The following is an 18,215-nucleotide window of genomic DNA, read 5'->3' as shown; positions in this document are numbered from 1 at the left end:
CCTTGGGGAATGCTGATGTCATCCAGGCGGAGTTGTCACCCATGGGGGACTCTGATGTCATCGGGGGGGTGGCACTGTGGGAGACACTAATGGGGGGGTCACCTACAGGACACCCATGGGGGACACCGATTGGAAGGGGTCACCCACGGGGTGTGGAGGTGTCACCCTTGGGGGACACTGGTGTCATCTGGCAGGGTGTCACCTACAGGACACAAAGGTGTCACCCGTGGGGGACTCTGATGTCATCCAGGGGGTGTCACCTACCGGACATGGAGCTGGCACCCGGGGGCACACTGATATGGGGGGGTTACTCATGGGGGGGGGGGGGAGTCACATGTGGGGGGACACTGATGTCATCTGGGGGGGTGTCACCTGCAGGACATGGAGGTGTCACACATGGGGGGACACTGATGACAGGGGCGTCACCCACAGGGTATGGAGGTGCCACCTGTGGGTGCGGAGATGTCACCCATGCGGGTGGAGGTGTCACCCACAGGGACACACCGGTGTCACCCATGGGGCATGGAGGTGTCACACGTGGGGACACAGAGATGTCACCCATAAGGACACGGGGATGTCACGCGTGGGGACACAGAGATGTCACCCATGGGTCCAGTACAGCTGACCGGTGCGCCCAGTACACCGCCACCATGGGGACTGGGGGGACACTCTGAGCACCGCAGGGCACTGGAGCACAGGGGAACTGGGCACACTGGGAGGCACTGGGAGGCAGCAGGGCATGGGGGGACACTGGGGACATGGGGACACCAGGGGACATCGGGCCTGCAGGTGGTGGGACTGGGGGGCACTGGGAGCAGCACTGGGCCATACTGGGGATGCAGTAGAGTGGCACTGGGAGATAGTGGGGACACAATGAGGCAGCACTGGGAGGTTCTGTGTGCATGGCACTGTGGCACTGGGAGCACTGGGCTGTACTGGGGACACAGCAGGACTGATCCCTGGGAGCACTGGGAGATACTGGGGGCACAGCAGGGTACCACATGCAGCACTGGGCCATACTGGGTGCACAGTGGGGTTGCACTGAGAGATACTGGGGGTGCAGCAGAGCAGCACTAGGAGCACTGGGCCATACTGGGGATGCAGGATTGTGGGACTGGGAGCACTGAGGGATACTGGGGGCACAGCGGAGTACCACTGCGAGCAATGGAATGCACTGGGGACACAGTGGGGCGTTACTGGGAGATACTGGGGGTGCAGCAGAGCGGTACTGGAAGCACTGGGAGACACTGGAAGCACAGTGGGGCACCACTGAGAGGCACTGGGGGCACAGTGGGGTGGCACTGGGGGGTACCGGGGGCGCAGCAGAGCGGCACTGGGAGCACTGGGCCATACTGGGAGCACAGCGGGGGGGGGGCACCGGGAGCCCCGCGCGATGCCGGGGGCGGCGCGGGGGCCGTACCGGGGGCCGTACCGGGGCCGTACCGGGGCGGTCTCGCAGGAGGCTCCGGGGGCAGCCCCGGGGGCGGCGGCGCTGCGGCAGCGCGCGGTACCGGGAGCCCCGAGCCGCACCGGGGCAGCCCCGGGAGCAGCGCGGCGGCGGCGGCGGCCCCGGGCGGGGCGGAGCCGGGGCATGGCGGGCCTGGGAGCGCTGGAACCGGGCACCGGCACCGGCACCGTCCCGGCCACCAAGGTGGAGCTCACCGTGTCCTGCAGGTGGGGGAGCGGCACCGGGCGCGGGGCACCGGGGGGAGCGGGAGGCGGTTGGTGCTGTGCGGCGCTGGGATGTGCTGGGAGGCACTGGGAGGCACTGGGAGGTACTGGGAGGCACTGGGGAGCGGGGGGGTCAGGGGGTGAACGGGACCGGGGGGACCTGGGGGCGAGGGGGGGGAATGGGAGAGCCGGGGAGGATGCGGGAGGGGGGCACTGGGAGTACTGGGAGGCACTGGGGAGCCGGGGGGAGCACAGCGGGTGTACAGTGCTGGGGGAACCCGGTGGTTGTGGGGGTACTGGGAGGCACTGGGAGCACTGGGAGAGCAGATGGCGCTGGGAAGCGCAGGGGAGGCACAGGGGAGTTACTGGGGGGTACTGGGGGGCACTGGGAGAGCAGAGATGGCTGGGAAGCACGAGGCACTGGGGAGCACTGGGAAGCACTGGGGGGCACTGGGAGAGCAGATGGTGCTGGGAAGCACTGGGCACGGCGAGAGGCACTGGGAGGCACGGGGGTGTTATTGGGAGACGGGGGGGGGGGGGCACTGGGAGGCACTGGGAGGCACTAGGAGGCAAAGGGGTGCAGGGCACTGGGAGAACTGGAGGGGCAGGAACTGGGGGCTCTGGGGGTGTGCAGGGGGGGGCCGTTCCACCCCGTCCCCCTGAGCCTCCTCCTCTCCATCCTGCCCCCCTCTGGGGGGGGCTCCCCGCACAGCCCCCCCCCGTGTCCCCCCCGTGCCCGGTGCCCGCTGGGGCTCGCTGCCACCTGTCACCCATCTCCTTGCGCCCTGGGACACCCGGGCCCCCCCGCGCTGGCACTGTGCTCGCTGCCCGGGGGGGGCCTCACCCCCCCCCTCCCCACCTCAGATCCCCCCCAGCCCCCAGCCCTGAGCGAGGGCTGAGCCCCGCTGCGTTTGGGACCCCCTGGGGACCCCCGAACCCCTTCATGAAGGCTGGGGGCTCAGGGTCGGGGTGCCCTGGGGGGGGGTTCCTGGTGCGGTGCTGGGTGCCCCCCCCCCCAGCCATGCTGCCCGCGGCCGCTCCGACCTATTTTCCTCCCACTCCATCGGGGACTGGAGCAACTCCCCGGGCCGCTGCTCCGTGCTGCAGCTCGGGGGTGCGCGCCCCGGCACGGGGGGGTTCACCCCGACACACGGACACCCCCAGCCCCCCCGTGCCGCAGTTCCCCAGCGGCCCGGCCTCTCCCCGCAGGCAGCTCCTGGACAAGGACACCTTCTCCAAGTCTGACCCGCGTGAGTGGGGCTGGGGCCGGGGTCCTGGGGGATCCCGGGGGGTTCCCGGGGGGTCCTGTGGGGCCGGGGCCTTGCTGAGCGCGGCCGCCTCTGCCCCCAGTCTGCGTCCTCTACACCCAGGGCCTGGACACCAAGCAGTGGCGGGAGGTGAGAGCCCGGCCCTGCCCCGCTGGGCAGCCAATCAGCATGTCGGGGTGCTGCTGAACCAACCAATCAGCATGTTGGGGTGCTGCCAAACCAACCAATCAGCATGTTGGGGTGCTGCCCAGTTGGCCAATCAGCATGTCGGGGTGCTGCCGAACTGGCTAATCAGCATGTTGGGGTGCTGCTGAACCAACCAATCGGCATGTCGGGGTGCTGCACAGCTGGCCAATCAACATGTTGGGGTGCCAGCCAATCAGCATGTTGGGGTGTTGCTGAACCAACCAATCAGCATGTTGGGGTGCTTCTGAACCAACCAATCAGCATGTCGGGGTGCCAGCCAATCAGCATGCTGGGGGGCTACCCAAACAACCAATCTGCATGTCGGGGTGTCAGCTCACTGGTCAATCAGCATGTTGGGGCGCTGGGCAGGCAGCCAATCAGGATGTTGGGGTGCCGGCAGGCAGCCAATCAGGACATTGGGGTGCCAGGCAGGTGGCCAGGCAGCGCTGCCAGCCCCGGGGGGGGGAGCTCCACAGCCCCTGCTCCCGCCCCGCCGCCTGCCCTGTAATTAGCGCCTGGTTAATTGAGGGGCTCCGGGCCGTAATGAGCGGGCGGGCCGGGCGGCGCAGCCCCGCGCTGCCGCACAAAGGGGCACCTGGGCCCCCCCCCGGCCCCCCCGGCCCCACGCCCCCGGCGCTGCCCCCAGTTCGGCCGCACCGAGGTCATCGACAACTCCCTGAACCCCGACTTCGTGCGCAAGTTCGTGCTCGACTACTTCTTCGAGGAGAAGCAGAACCTGCGCTTCGACCTGTGAGTGCCCCCGGCACCGTGCCGTGCTGCCACACAGCCCCGGCCCCGGCCCCGGCCCTGTCCCCATCCCACCCCGTCCCCCTGCCACGCTCCGTCCATCCCACAGGTACGATGTGGACTCCAAAAGCCCCGACCTGTCCAAGCACGTGAGTGTGGTACCAGCCCCGTGAGGCTGCAGGGAATGGGGACAGGGACAATGGGATGGGATGGGGACAGTGCTGGGGACGCCGCGCTGACCCCACACGCCCTCAGGACTTCCTGGGCCAGGCCTTCTGCACCCTCGGTGAGATCGTGGGTTCGGCCGGCAGCCGCCTGGAGAAGCCGCTGACGTGAGCAGGGCTGGGGGGTGCGGGGGGGGGTTTGTGTGGGGGGGGTTGGTGCGGGCTGGGTGCCCGGCGTCCCGCGGGTGACAGTGACGGTGGTGGCGCCCGGGTCCTTATCTTGCGCCCCGGCGGTGTCTGGGATGGAGAGCAGAGCCCGGTGCAGATAGCGCGGCTCCGGGCTGCTCCCCCCCAGGATGAGTGTCCCCCCCCCCTGCTCCCAGCCCTGCCTCAGTTTCCCCATGGGGTCTGGCTGGGGGCTGTCCCCCCCCCCCCGTCACCCCGCTGCGTGTCCCCGCAGGATGGGGACGGTCACAGCACAATCCCGCGGCAAGAAGCCGGCTCCGGCCCTCTCCAACGGGTGAGCATTGGGGTGCCCCCCCCGGCTCCCCAGACACACGGGTCACTGCGCCCCCCCTCATCAGGGACACCCGTGTCACCGTGTGCCCCCCTCACCACCGGTCCCACAGGGGCATCCCCGGGAAGAAGTGCGGCACCATCATCCTCCTCGCCGAGGAGCTGGGCAACTGCAGGGTGAGCGGCCCCGGGGGTGGGGGGGGGCAGTTTGGGGACCCCCCTCTTGTGCCACTTGGGTGAGTGGGGGGGGGAAGAGCCCCACGTCCATGCCTGGGGCCTTCCTCCGCTCTGCTGCGGGGTGAAGATGGGGGCCGGAGCCCCCCCCCCCCCACCCTGGCTGCTCCCGTCGGGACCCTGAGGTCCTTGGGGGGGCTCCGTGGTGGTGACACCCCCTCGCCCCAGGACGTGGCCACGCTGCAGTTCTGCGCCAACAAGCTGGACAAGAAGGATTTCTTCGGCAAGTCCGACCCCTTCATGGTCTTCTACCGGAGCAATGAGGACGGGACGTGAGCAGCCCCAAAACGCGGCCATTGGGGGGGGGACGGGGGGGGACACACAACAGGACGTGGCCCTGCTGCCACCTGGGGGGGGTCACAGCCCCGAGGCTGGCACAGGACCCCCCGTGCGTCCCAGTGGGGAGGGGGTGGCGCTGGGAGGGGGTCTCCAAGAGCCACCCCTGGGTGCTGGGTGGGGGGTCAGCCACTGGGGGGGTGACCATCCTGTGTCCCCCCGTCCCCCCCCCCGTCCCCGCAGCTTCACCATCTGCCACAAGACCGAGGTGGTGAGGAACACGCTGAACCCGGTCTGGCCGGCCTTCGCCATCCCCGTGCGCGCCCTCTGCAACGGCGACTACGACCGGTGAGCACCGGGGGCCGCGGCACCACGGGGCCGCCCTGCGCCTGCCCCCCCCCCCCTCCTCCCGCCTCGGGCTCCCCGTCTGAGCTCAGCCCCGGTGCCGGCTCCCGGTGAGCGGTGGCTCGGCGTCGCGCTGCCGCCGCCGGCTTGGCCCCGTGTCGGACGTTGCTGTGGCAACGGCGGATAAAAATATCCCACCGAAAATGGCCGAGGAGGAGGAGGAGGAGGAGGAGGAAGGAGAAAAGGCCCACGGAGGCGTCAAAACAAACTCACCGGGAGCGGGCGCTGGGGGTGCCCCTGCTGTGCCCGCTGACACCCCCGGCACGGGGCAGGGCGAGCGCGGGGCCAGTCTGCAGCTGCCACCCGCGACCCCCCCGCTCCTTGCAGGGCCATCAAGGTGGAGGTGTACGACTGGGACCGTGATGGCAGGTGAGCCGGGGGGGGGGCCCCAGGACCACCCACCACATCCCCGTGCCCCGGGTGACGGTGCCCCCCCCGCCCCGCAGCCACGACTTCATCGGCGAGTTCACCACCAGCTACCGGGAGCTGGCGCGGGGGCAGAGCCAGTTCAACGTCTACGAGGTGAGGAGGGGGACGGGGCACGGGGACGGGTGCTGTGGCACCGGGGTGCCCCCACTGCACCCATGGGTGCTGCAGTCCCCGTGCTGCACCCCCGGGTGGCACAGCCCTGGGGAGCCCCCGCTGCACCCTGGTGCCGCGGCTCCTGGTCGATTTGGGGCCGGCCCCCCCAGCCCCCCCCCAGTGCCCCCCCGGCCTCCCCTCTCCCAGGTGGTGAACCCGCGGAAGAAGATGAAGAAGAAGAAGTACCTCAACTCGGGGACGGTGAGGGCCGGGCGGGGGGGCGCGGGGTGCTGCCACCGTCCTGCTCAGCCCGCTGTCCCTGGCAGGTGACGCTGCTGTCCTTCGCCGTGGAGTCCGACCACACCTTCCTGGACTACATCAGGGGCGGGTGAGCCTCAGCAACCCCCCCATGAAATGGGCTCAGCATCCCCAGAACCCTGTGGGGTGCCCAGAGCGGGTCCCTCGGGTCCCTCTGAAACCTCGGTGCTGAGAGAGGGTGCTCTGAATGGGGTGGGGGCACAGCCGGTCCTTGGGCCCCCCCCCAGCCCCTCAGAGCCGCTTTCCCCTCCCCAGGACCCAAATCAACTTCACAGTGGCCATCGACTTCACCGCGTCCAACGGTGAGCGGAGCCGCTGGCTACAGCCCGGGGGCTCGTTACGGTGCCACGTTTGGGCCGGGGGGGCACAGGACAGGGGCTGATCCCCCCCCGGCGCAGGCAACCCCTCGCAGTCCACCTCGCTGCACTACCTGAGCCCCTACCAGCTCAACGCCTACACCATGGCGCTCAAGGCCGTGGGCGAGATCATCCAGGACTACGACAGTGACAAGATGTTCCCGGCGCTCGGCTTCGGCGCCAAGATCCCTCCGGACGGGCGCGTGTCCCACGAGTTCCCGCTGGTGAGGCTGAGCCCCGGGGTGCCCCGGGGGGGTGGGGGGGGGAGGCGGCGGCAGCCCCGTCACCCCACGCCATGCCCGCAGAACGGCGACGCGGCCAACCCCTCGTGCAGCGGCATCGAGGGCATCCTGGAGGCCTATCACCGGAGCCTGCGCAGCGTCCAGCTCTACGGCCCCACCAACTTCGCCCCCGTGGTCAACCACGTGGCCCGGTAAGGAGGGGGACGTTGCTGCCTTGAGTCCCCCCCCGGTGACGGGGGTTGTGCCCGGCCCCCCGTACCCCGTGCTCACCGGCTGTCCCGCAGCTCAGCCGCGGCGGTGCCCGATGGCTCCCAGTACTTCGTGCTCCTCATCATCACCGACGGCGTCATCTCGGACATGGCGCAGACCAAGGAGGCCATCGTCAACGTGAGTGCTGCGCCGCGGGGCTGGGGGGTGCAGTGCTCGGCTGGGTGCACGGGGTGCCCCAAAACGCCGGGGAGCAGTGTGTGGCTGGGTGCATGGGGGTGCCCCAAAGCATTAGGGTGCAGCATGAGGCTGGGTGCTCGGGCTTGCTGCAAGGTGCAATGACCTACAGGGGACACGGGGAGTCCCAAGGCACCAGGGTGCGCTCCCCCCAGGGGACACCCCGGGGTGTTGGGGTGCAGTCATTGTCCGGGCACAGGGGGTGCTCTGAGCTGGGGTGCTCCAACCAGGCAGATGCTGGGGGTTCGGGGGGGCAGGATGCTGGTGCACAAGAAGGGGCAGGGGGGGAACGTGCAATAACCTAATAAATGAACTTTTTCTGTCCTCTGCCCCCCCCCATGCATCAGGCAGGAGGATTGGGTCCACGCTTCCCAGCAATTCGGCTGCTGGCCAGAGCAGGAGGGCGAGAAGCTTTTGTGCTTCTTGCTTGCTGCTTTTTAATATTTCGTGGCAGAGCCGCAGTGCGGGGGTGGTGGGGGCAGCTCAGTGCCGTCACCTGCACCGGGGCGTGTTGTGGGCCCTTGGCCCCTGCCCTCCAGCTGCCAGCACCGTGCCGGCCAGGCTGGGGGACGTGGCACTGGGCTGGCAGCAGGCACAGGGGGCTCACAGGGCTCCGGCTGCCGTGGTTGTGCTGAGTTTGGGGCTGGAGGCTGGGGGTCCTGGGAGGATGAGGGGCTCCTGTCTGTGGTGTATTGGTTGGGGGGGGGGGGCAGTGCAGGGATGTGCACGGGGCCCGAGGCAGGATGCAGGGCGCAGGGGCAAGCACTGGATGCGCTCCGTGCCTCCGAGGTGGGATGCAGAGCGCGGCACCCCCGCGGGATGCGCGTCACAGCACCCACAGGGGCTGCACAGAACAGCTCCCCCGCGGGATGCACAGAACGGCACCCACGCGGGCTGCACGTCACTGCAACCACGCGGGAGGCACAGCACGGCACCCACACGGGATGCACATCGCAGACCCGGGGCAGGCTGCACAGCACGGCACCCACACGGGGTGCACGGCACGGCACCCACACGGCACCCACACGGCACCCACACGGCACCCACAGCGCAGCACCGGGGCAGGATGCGTGGTGCCGGGTGCGGGATGCCGGTGGTGGCACCGGGCGCAGGTGTTGGCAGTGCCGGGAGCAGCGGGCACACAAAGCGCCGCGAGCTGCCGTGCTCCCACGCCGAGCAGCAGCAGCACTCGGTGCCTGGGGGGGGGGACAGACACATGATGGGGAGCGATGTGGGGGCCCCACGGGTGTCACACGCCACCGCCTGCTGCCACCCACACGGTCACTGCGGGCAAACACCCGGCACCCTGGGGACCGCGGGGTGCTGCTGGTGACATGGGGGGGGGCGCAGCAGCACGCAATAAATCTTGTGCCTTTCCCCCCCCACACTCCGGGCCCGGCAGGCTGCCAAGCTCCCGATGTCCATCATCATCGTGGGGGTCGGACAGGCCGAGTTTGATGGTAAGGCTGTGCTGCGGGGCCTGCGGGGGGGGTGGTGAACGGGGGGGGGGCTGCAGCTGCCTCTGGCCACCGGGGAAATCCGAGTTTAATTTTCTCCAGCTCAGCGTGGCGCGCCGCAGCCCACAGCCAGTGATTATGAGCTGCGGCGCTCGTTATGGCTGGGTTCGCCTCCCTCGGGGGGGGGGGGTGGAGGGGGGGGCATGCCAAAAAGCTCAATTAAAGCTCTCCGAGGAGATGATGCTGACGAACCGGCCCTGCCTGTGTGCGGTGTCAGCAGGCAATTGCCCCAGTGCCGCTGGGGTGGGGGGGTGGGGGGGGTCCGGTGCTGCTCACCCCCCCACCCCCCCCCCGTGTGTCCCCTGCAGCCATGGTGGAGCTGGACGGGGACGACATCCGCATCTCCTCCCGCGGGAAGGTGGCCGAGCGCGACATCGTGCAGGTAGCCCGGCACGGCACAGCGCGACCCCCCCCCCCCAGCGTCCCCCACCGGCCCCTGCTCTCCTGGGGGCCACTGGCCGGTCCCAGTACTGGGGGGGGGGTTATGGGGTGATGGGTGCATGGGGATGGGAGGGGTGCCGTGGGACATGGGGGTGGCACTTGGGCTTGGGGGGGGACACAGCAGGATGTGGGGTGGGATTTGGGGATGCGCTGGGGCATGAGGGCGAGGCAGAGGATGGGGAGCTGGGGGGGGGGGGGGGGACACTGGGACATGGGGACGTGCGGGGGACACCCTGGGACACCGCAGTGCCCCGGGACATGGGGGCACACGGGGGTGCTGGGCTGGGCAGGTAGGGATGCACTGGGCTATGGGGGTGCTCCAGGGCCTGGGGGGTGCCATGGGGCCGTGCTCGATGCCCTCCCCCTTTCTCCCCCCCCCCAGTTTGTTCCTTTCCGTGACTACATCGACCGCACGGGGAACCAGGTGCTGAGCATGGCGCGCCTGGCCAAGGACGTGCTGGCCGAGATCCCCGACCAGTTCATCTCCTACATGAAGGCGCGCGGCATCAAGCCCCAGCCCGCGCCCCCCAGCCCCGACCCCCCCGCCCCCCCGCCGGCCCCCCCCCAGCCCTGACGGCTCCCGGCCCCGCTGTGTCCCCAAGGACCCCACTCCAGCCCGGTGATGGGTGGGGACGTGGGGACGTGGCCGGAGCCCCCCCCATCCTCAGCTGAGGGATAAATCACTGCCAGGCACCCCCAGCCCCTCCCTGCCCCACAGGAACTGGATTTGGGGGGGGGGATTGGCCACATCCTGCACCCCCTCCTCCCCTACCAGGACCCTGACCCCTTGTACCTGGGGGGGGGGGAAGGAGGATCCCCCCCCTGCTCACAGGGAGCCTTTGGGGCATCCCGTGTCCCCCCCCCATGCCCAGAGCCCACCTGTGTCACCCCCCCGACCCCAGGTCACCCACCCTTTGTCCCTGTAGTGAGGGCCGGGGGGGTCCCTACATCTCCCCCCCCCATCATTTTTCTACGTGCATGGACGTGTTGTGTGCCTGTGCGCTGGGTCGTGGTGCGTTGCCTTAAACTGCAATAAATTTTGGTCTTTTTAATCCGCTGACAGCAGCCCCCACCCCTGCCAGCAAGAGGTGCCCCCCCCCGTGCCTCCCCCCCCCCCCCCCCAACAGAGATCAGGTCACACACGGTCCGTTTTGGCTTTATTTCTAATAACCCAAATATTGCAAATATACAGAAAAATGCCAGTACAAAGTTATTACACATCCAGGTTTATTTACAGGGCTCTACACAGGCCTCGCGCCCCCCCCCGCCCCCCCAACCCCTCCCTGCGGCCAGGGGCTGGGGGAGGGTGGGGGGGGCTATGGCTTCTCAGGGGGGGCACACGCTGCCCCCGTCGCGGCGCTGCTGAAGCACATGCAAGCGGCGTGGCTGCGCCCCCCCACCCTGCACCCCGGCCGGGGGGGGCACGGAGAGGCCCAGGACCCCCGGGGGGGCATTTCCAGTGTAAGGAGACTGTGACAGTGCTGGGACCAAAACCTGGCGGGGTAAAAGCTGGGGGGGGGGGGGAGCAAGGACCGAGCCCCCCCTCGGCCCCTTGTTAAGAGCTTCAAGCCTGAATTCATTATTGCTGCGTTTCCCTCGGCCAAGGGCAGCCTGGGGGGGGGGGCCAGGCTGGGATGTGCCCCCCCCCCGGCAGCGGGGGCAGCCCGGGGGTATTGCTTTGGAGAAGGGGGGGGGCAGCCCCTGGCCCCCAGCTCCCTGCCCGTGCCCTCCTGCACTGCTGCACGGCGCAGCCTGAGGGGCCCGACAGCGGCTGGGGGGGGCTGCTCGGGGGGGGGGCACACCCCCAGGGGGTGCTGGCTGTAAGGGGGGCTGGGAGGGGGCTGGGGGGGCTGCAGGTGGAGGACCCCCGGGTCGGGGGGCCTTGAAGAAGCCAATGGAAAAAGAGAGGGAAAAGGAAAAAAAAAAAAAAAAGAACCAAAAAAGCGCCAAGAAACCAAAACCACAAAAGCAAAACAAAAATAAAACAAAACAAAACAAAACAAAAGACTCCCCACCAGCCAGAAAGAAACCTTAAAGCAGCATTAACTCAACCCCCCCGTGTGCCCCCCAGCAGCGAAGCCCCCCAGGCCCTGCCCGCCGGGGGGGGCAGCTCGGCACCATCCCCGTCCCCGCCGCTACTCCAGCAGGTCCTGGGGGAGAAGGGCAGCGTCAGCCACGGACCCCCCAATGGGAGGGGGGTCTTTGGGGGGAGGGGGGGGGCACTCACCTCATCCGAGTCGTCGTGGTATCCTCCCTTGCGGGGGGGCGAGCTGGGGTCCGTCCCCTCTGTCCCCTCTGCGCCGCTGGCCTCGGCGTGCTGCCGCAGCACGGAGTAGCGATGGACCAGGAACCTGGGGGGGGCACAGCACGGGGGGGCTGGGGGCAGCGCGTGGCCCCCCCCAGGGATGGGAACACCCCCCTCAGGCATCGGGGTGGGGGGCAGCAGCAGCAAGAAGCGCCCCAGAGCATGAAGGGGACCTCCCCACCACCCCTGTAGGTGGGGACCCTGTCCCCGAGGGTGCCCCGCGGGCCGGGGGGGGGCTCACCTGCCCCCACAGACGTATTTCTTGACGAGCAGCACCCCGGTGACTGCGGTGACGAGCAGCACGGCCACCACGGCCAGGACGATGGGCACGGAGCTGGGGGACGCTGCCTGCGGGGGGCAAGGACGGGGCTGGGTGGGGGGCACCAGGCCGGTGGCACCCATGGGTGGGGGCAGCCACGTCCGTGTCACCCACCAGCTGGCTGGGGCTCAGCAGGGTGCTGGTGCACTTCTTCTTCATGTCCGTCTCCTCCCGGCTGGGGCTCTCCCCCCCTGCGCACTTGTCCCCAGGGATCTTGCGGTACCTGGGGGGGGGGCGACGCAGGATGAGCCCCGGGGACCCCCCCTGCGCCTCGCGGCTGCTCCGGGGTTGGGGAAGGGGCCGGGGCCGGGGCCGTACCCGCTGGTCCGCAGCAGCTCGCGGCGGCCGTAGAGGCAGAACTCCAGGTCGTGGCCCTTCAGCTCCGGCTGCTCCACGCACACGGACTGGTTCTCGGGGCGGTAATACCCGAAATCGCTGCGGGCAGGGGGGAGCACAGCTCAGCGCCCCCCCCCCCACCGCTGGCACCAGGCGGGCGGCACCGGGGCGCAGAGGGGCAGGGAGGGGGCGCGACGCGGGGCCGGGGGCTACCAGAGGAAATCCTGCAGGGTGCAGGGGCAGACGGAGGGCTGCGTGGTGACGGCGTAGTCGCGGCCGTTCTGGCACACCGAGGACTTGCGCAGGCGCCGGTACTGCTCCTTGTAGCCCAGTATGCAGCCGTCACTGGGGTCGCTGGGATCGCTGGAGTGCGCCAGCCAGATGGTGTAGTCCTTGTCCTCGCCTGCCACGAACAGGGCTCAGCACCCGTGGGTGGCACCGCTGCCACCACCCCAGGGCCCGCGGGTGTCCCCGTCCCCCCGGCACTCACAGCTCCGGCTGAGCAGCTGGCTGAAGTCGATGGTGTAGGAGACCCACTTGCGGGACAAGAAGTTCCCCCGAAAGCCCCAGATGCTGACGTTCATGGAGCGGGCGCCGGGCTCGGACGCCAGCCCGGTGAAGAAAATGGGGTCCTTGGAGAAGGTGTACTTGTACCAGCACTGCCCCTCGTCCGTGGAGAACCTGGCACGCAGGGGACGCTTGGGGACCGGAGCCACCGCGGGGTGACCCGCAGCCACCGCCACCTCGCAGCACCGGGACTCGCAGCAGTGCCCAAACGTGGGCCACCGCCCGCCCTGGAGGTGCTCCCCCAGCCCCCCCGCGCCCCCGCAGCACTCACTCGATGACGTTGACGGGCTGGCTGGTGTGCTCGATGGCCACGATGAGGCCGCCCGAGTCGAGGATGGCGTAGTGGTGGGGGCCCTCCAGCATCCGCGCCCACGTGTAGCCCCCGTCGTCCGAGATGTAGACGTCGGGGCTCATCACGGAGATGGCCCCCCCCACGCTCCCTGCCAGACAGGGGCAGCGTGAGCGGGGTGTGGGGACCCTCAGCCGCCCACCCCCGTCCCCACCGGGTACCGTGGGCGATGATGATGCCGACGGCGTTGGGCTCGGACAGCGGCACCATGGGCACGTTCAGCTTCTGGGAGATGCTGTAGGACGCGTGGATGTGGAGGCTGCACTGCAAGCGCAAGCACCGAGCCCGTCCAGGAGCTGCCAGGACGGGTCCTTCGCCTCGGGCAGCACCGGGACCCCTCCGGCCTGCTGGGGGATGCCCAGCACCCCCCCACGGTGCAACCCCAGCCCCCAGGCAGGGGCTGCAGGATCAGTCCCTGCCCTCCCGCATCCTCGTGCCCCCAAGCCCCCCAGCACCGCGCGTGGCCACCAGCCCTGCCCAGGGCAGAGCCCCCGCTCACAGCAGGGGTTTATGGCCGAAGCCCACCCACAGGGGACGGACACGGAGCCCGGGCACCGTGTGGGCACCAGCCCCTAGCTGGGGACAAGGGACAGAGCCACCTCCTCCTTGTTCCTCGCCGTGGAGTCGCAGGTGGTGTTTTTCGGCTTCCTCAGCGGCACCCACTCCCCGCCGCGGTCAAAAGTGATCACGGACTGGATGGAGTTGTCTGGTGGGAGCAGGGGGAGATGGCAGGGCTGGGGGGACACCGAGCACGTCCCCACAGAGCCACCGCCAGCCCCCAGGTCCCCCGCGCCTCCACCCCAGGGGGGTGTCACTGCCACATCCTCACCTTCGGAGAGGACGCTGGTGATGTAGATGCCCCGCAGCGAGGTGACGTTGGTGAAGTCGGTCTCCCCGCCGGTGGTGGTGTAGAGGTGCCGCTCCAGGGATTTGGAGTACACCACGCCCCGGTCGTCGGAGGTGTAGATGGTGCCGTAACCCGTGTCTGGGGAGGGAACAGGGCAGAGGTAACAGGGGCTCCCCGCGCACTGACCCAGCTCCATGCAGGAAGAGGAACCAAGGGCAAGGAGTAACTCCCGTGCCCCAGAGCGTGGCCACAGTCCCCGCACACCGCAAAGAGGAACAAGATTTCTTGCACCCGCTGCCTGCTAATTAGCAACGTCTTAATGAGAAATTCCTTCCTCAAAGGCACAGCCCTGCCCAGGCCGGCCAGCAGAGCTGGAGAGCCCCACACTTCGGAGCGGAGCCGGCTTTTAGTTCACGTTGCTGCTGCTGGGATGTCCCCAGCCATCCACAGATGGTCCCAGCTCTGTCCCCGTCCCTGTCCCCGCTCACCGCCCGGCTCGTCCACGTGCATGAAGACCAGGTCGTCGTTGGCGGCCAGGATGGAGTAGAACTGCTCGTGGCCCACCGAGGGCAGCTGCGCCATGCTCCAGGTCTCGCCCTGGTCCAGCGAGACGTGAATGCGCCTCGTGGTGCCCTGTGGAGCCAAAGCACCCTCAGCCCTGCTCCCCTCGCGTGGCAGCAGGGACAGAGGGGGCGCGGAGGAGCTACTGGTGCCCACGGGCCACTGGTGCCCCAGGACGGGGGGGGGATGGGACAGCCACCTTCTCTGTCATGACGGAGGCGAAAAGGAAGCGGCCGCCCAGCCCGAAGGAGTAGATCTTGGTGCCGATGACCTTGAAGGTTTTGCCGAAGTCGGAGGTTTTCTTCAGCTCCAGTAACCCAAGATCAGCTTCTTAAGAAGGGACAGGGGGTTAATGCTGCTGGGTCCAGCGGCCCCCAGGGGCTCCGTCACCCATCCCCGTGGCTGCCCCCGCGTCCCCGCAGCACCCCAGCTGGGAGCGGGCAGTACTCACTGCAGGAGTTGTTCAGGTAGGTGGTGAAGAAGATGGTGTTGTCCGCGCCCCTGGGAAGAGACGGGGATGAGAGCGCTGGCGGGACGCAGCGCACGGGGGTGTCACAGCACACGGGGGTGTCACAGCGCACGGGGGTGCCGCTGCGTTTCCCGGCACTGGGGGGTGCCGAGCGGCCGCTCACCACTTGGCCAGGCAGACGGCTTTGTGGATCTGCTCCCACTTCTCCCCAAAGTCCTTGGAGACCCAGAGGCCGTTCTGCAAGAGACGCCCGAAGCTCAGCACCAGCCCCGGCACCCAGCAGCAGCCCCGCGCGGGCTCCGGTCCTTACGTCGGTGCTGAGGGCCAGCAGGCAGTCGGAGTTGTGCGGGTGGTAGGAGATCTGCACCAGCGGGTGGAACGGCAGCTCCGTCTGCACGAAGTTCTTGGCGAAGTCGGACGAGCGGAAGATGCGGCCACCATGGCTGCCGCCGGACACGTCGCCCGTCAGGATGACCTGGGGGGCACAAGGGGGGCTCAGCCCCAGGCCCGGGGACGCTCACCAGGAACGCCACCGAGAGCCTCCGCAGCCAGGGCACGGGGCTGCCGGGGGGCCCGCCTCGCCGCCCCCTCCGCTCACCTTCCCCGAATTGTCGGGTCCGATGGCCATGCCGAACTCGGTGCGGATGAAGGTGTTGTTGATGAGGTGGGTGATGTCCTTGAAGGTCTTCCCATAGTCCTCGCTGCAACGGGGAGCGCGGCTGCGCCGTGAGCACCGCCAGGAGCCCTCGGGCAGGGGGGTCACCGTGCCACCATGTGTGGCAACCCCAAAATATCTGGGGAGGGGCTGGGGGGGGGGGCTCACCTGCGGTAGAGCTTGGACTGGCCAAAGCTCATGATCACCAAGGGCACCTGGAACGTGGTCAGGACGAGGATGACCTGGCAGGGAGCAGCGGGCAGGGCTCAGCACTCACACCCCCCGCAGCCCCCCACCCGGGACACGGGGCCTGGCACCAGGTCCCACAGCCCCCCGTGGTGGTGGGGCTGCCCACGGGTGCCAGCACCCCCAGACCCCTTGGGCGGCCCCCGGGGCTCTCGGCCCATCTTACCCCCGTGCTGTCGCCCACCCAGGACAGGGACACGGAGCCGCTGAGGTCGTCGAAGACGCACTGCAGGGGGAGAAGGGAGAAGTGACCATAAGTCGGCACAGGGACCGAGGCCGTGGCACAGGGCTGGGGACAGGGACCCGCGGCTGCCTCGGTGCCACTGGGCTGCCCCCAGCCCCGGCACTGGGTCGGGCTGGGGACGCGGGCAGCGGGGCTGTGCCAGCGGCGCGGGGAAGCCCTGCCCAGGAAGGGCAGGAAATGAGGCCAGCGCCGCCGTTGTCCCCATTGCCCAAGCCGCACCCGCGCCAGCCGGTGCCACCCTGTGCCCTCCCCGCGGGGCGGGGGGGGGAAAGGGGGAAGAAACGGAGCCGGGGCACGGGGCAGCGCCCGGCCGGGGGATGGGGGTGGCTGAGCCGGGACCCCCGCCCCTGCCCCTGCCCCTGCCCGTGGCCGTGGCCGTTTGGGGGCGGTTTGGCCGCGGTGGGGACAGCGGGGACAGGCGGCACCGCCTGCGCACCCCGTCCCAGCGCAGCCGGGTGCCAATTAGCGGCAATTAGCGGCAATCAGCGACCGGCCCGGCCGGCGGAACGGGCGCACCCTGCGGCGGGCGGTGGCGGGGACCTGGGGGGTGACCGGGGTCGGGGGCACCGCCGGGCCCTGCTCCGTGGGGACGGGGGGCTCGGTCCGTCCGTGTGTCCGTGTGTCCGTGTGTCCCCACGGGCAGCACAGCCCCGCCCCCGGCCCGTCCATCCCGTCCCGTCCCCGTCCCCGTCCCGGTCCCGTCCCGGTGCCGCCCCCCCCCGCTCACCGGGTGCGTGTTGTTGCCCAGCGCGGCCGGGACGCCCCTGAGGCCTCCGCAGGCCTCGCCTCCCGCCGCCGCCGCCGCCGCCTGCCCGGCACCGGGGCCCGGCCGCAGCCCCGCGGCCGCCGCCGCCGCCGCCAGCGCCAGCGCCAGCCCCAGCGCCGCCCCGCGCGGGCCCATGGCGACTCCGGCCGCCGCCGCCGCCCCGCGCCCGCAGCCGCCAAGCCCCGCCCCCGAGCCCGCCCCGCCCGGCCCCATTGGTCGGCGCCGCGCCGCGCCCCGCCCCCGCGCCGCGCCCCCCTGAGGGGATTGGTCGGTGCGGATGTCGCTCTCCGCCGAGGCCCGCCCCCTCGCCGGACGGCGCTCGGGCGCCTCGCGATTCGCCGCCCGCCGCGTCAGTCAGAGCCCGCCTCCTCCCGCCACTGGCCAACGGCCGTAGCACGATGAGGGCGGGCCCGCCCCCTTCTGCGTTGACCCCGGGCTCTAATCCACCTAGCGACAGCGCTCTGATTGGCGGAGCCTGGGGGGGCGGTGGAGCGATTTTCTGATTGGCCGAGGCGGCAGGTGGGGGGGGCGGCGGGTTTGGGGCAGAACCGCGGGGTTTGGGGCAAAAGGGCCGGGGGTGGGGCACGGTGCTGGTTTGGGGGCACAACGCCGGGCTTTGGGGCAAATCTCTAGGCTTTGGGCCACAAATGCAGGTTTTGGGGCATAACCCCCTGGTTTGGGGCATAAACCCGAGTTTTGGGGCCGAACCCCAACTTTTGGGGCATAACCCTGGGTTTTGGGACATTGCCCCGGGCGCTGGGGCAAAGCCCGAGGATTTGAGACAGAGCCCCAGGTCTGGGACGTAACTCCCGAGTTCGGAGCACAAGGGCTGGGATTGGAGCAAAACCCCAGGTTTTGGGAAATAAACCCCAGGGTTGGGAAATAACGCCAGGTTCTGAGGCAGAACCCCGGGTTTTGGGGCCTAACCCCGTGTTCTGGGGCACGGCCCCAGGTTGTGGGCCCAGCTCCCCGCTCTCAGGCCCAGGAGCTGCCCGGCCTCGTGCTCCCTTTGCCCTTTGTCAGTGCAGAGCTGGAGCCCGTTTTCCTGCCGCCTCAGCCTTCTGTGTTTTTTGTTTTTTATTTTTTCCCCCCCTGAAAAGCGGCTTTTCCAGAAGTGGCCGGGTGAAAGCTGTGAGGAAACCCCCGGGGGTGCGTGGCTGGGATGTGGCTGCAGCCCCTCGCCCGTCCCGGCGGGGCCCAGAGCCCGGATGGCCACGGAGCAGCCTCTGCGGTGCGCCACCACC

The 18,215-nt window shown here is 69.6% G+C and overlaps 2 protein-coding genes across 4 annotated transcripts; one reads left to right on the top strand and one right to left on the bottom strand.

Annotated features, from left to right (window-relative positions):
* Nucleotides 1-344: 344 nt before the first annotated feature.
* On the top strand, nt 345-10,677 carry LOC137843998 (copine-5-like). 2 transcript variants are annotated; one of them, XM_068659866.1, is made up of 21 exons: nt 351-1,674; nt 2,881-2,921; nt 3,022-3,068; nt 3,772-3,875; nt 3,982-4,021; nt 4,128-4,204; nt 4,497-4,556; nt 4,666-4,729; nt 4,955-5,058; nt 5,306-5,410; nt 5,795-5,836; nt 5,914-5,989; nt 6,197-6,250; nt 6,316-6,377; nt 6,563-6,609; nt 6,706-6,887; nt 6,969-7,096; nt 7,190-7,292; nt 8,752-8,809; nt 9,175-9,248; nt 9,690-10,677. In XM_068659866.1, exons 1-21 carry the CDS (start codon nt 1,394-1,396, stop codon nt 9,879-9,881), a joined length of 1,941 nt encoding a protein of 646 aa, XP_068515967.1. In that variant the 5' UTR covers nt 351-1,393; the 3' UTR covers nt 9,882-10,677. The 2 variants fall into 2 exon arrangements, with proteins under 2 accessions (XP_068515966.1, XP_068515967.1); XM_068659865.1 differs by having other exon boundaries at nt 345-1,674; nt 6,706-7,096.
* Nucleotides 10,448-17,134, bottom strand: SORT1 (sortilin 1). 2 transcript variants are annotated; one of them, XM_068659864.1, is made up of 20 exons: nt 16,933-17,134; nt 16,128-16,187; nt 15,884-15,957; nt 15,659-15,761; nt 15,371-15,535; nt 15,224-15,297; nt 15,043-15,092; nt 14,791-14,918; nt 14,519-14,663; nt 14,013-14,168; nt 13,783-13,889; nt 13,345-13,447; nt 13,106-13,274; nt 12,758-12,948; nt 12,481-12,670; nt 12,250-12,366; nt 12,046-12,154; nt 11,854-11,960; nt 11,535-11,658; nt 10,448-11,457 (listed from the first exon to the last, which is right to left on the bottom strand). In XM_068659864.1, exons 1-20 carry the CDS (start codon nt 17,104-17,106, stop codon nt 11,443-11,445), a joined length of 2,361 nt encoding a protein of 786 aa, XP_068515965.1. In that variant the 5' UTR covers nt 17,107-17,134; the 3' UTR covers nt 10,448-11,442. The 2 variants fall into 2 exon arrangements, with proteins under 2 accessions (XP_068515965.1, XP_068515964.1); XM_068659863.1 differs by having other exon boundaries at nt 14,791-14,921; nt 16,933-17,133.
* Between the last annotated feature and the right edge of the window lie 1,081 nt (nt 17,135-18,215).

Source organism: Anas acuta, chromosome 24 (assembly GCF_963932015.1).
Source record: "Anas acuta chromosome 24, bAnaAcu1.1, whole genome shotgun sequence".
NCBI lineage: Eukaryota > Metazoa > Chordata > Aves > Anseriformes > Anatidae > Anas > Anas acuta.
The sequence above is the reverse complement of the archived record's forward strand: the minus strand, read 5'-3'. Positions and strand labels throughout refer to the sequence as shown.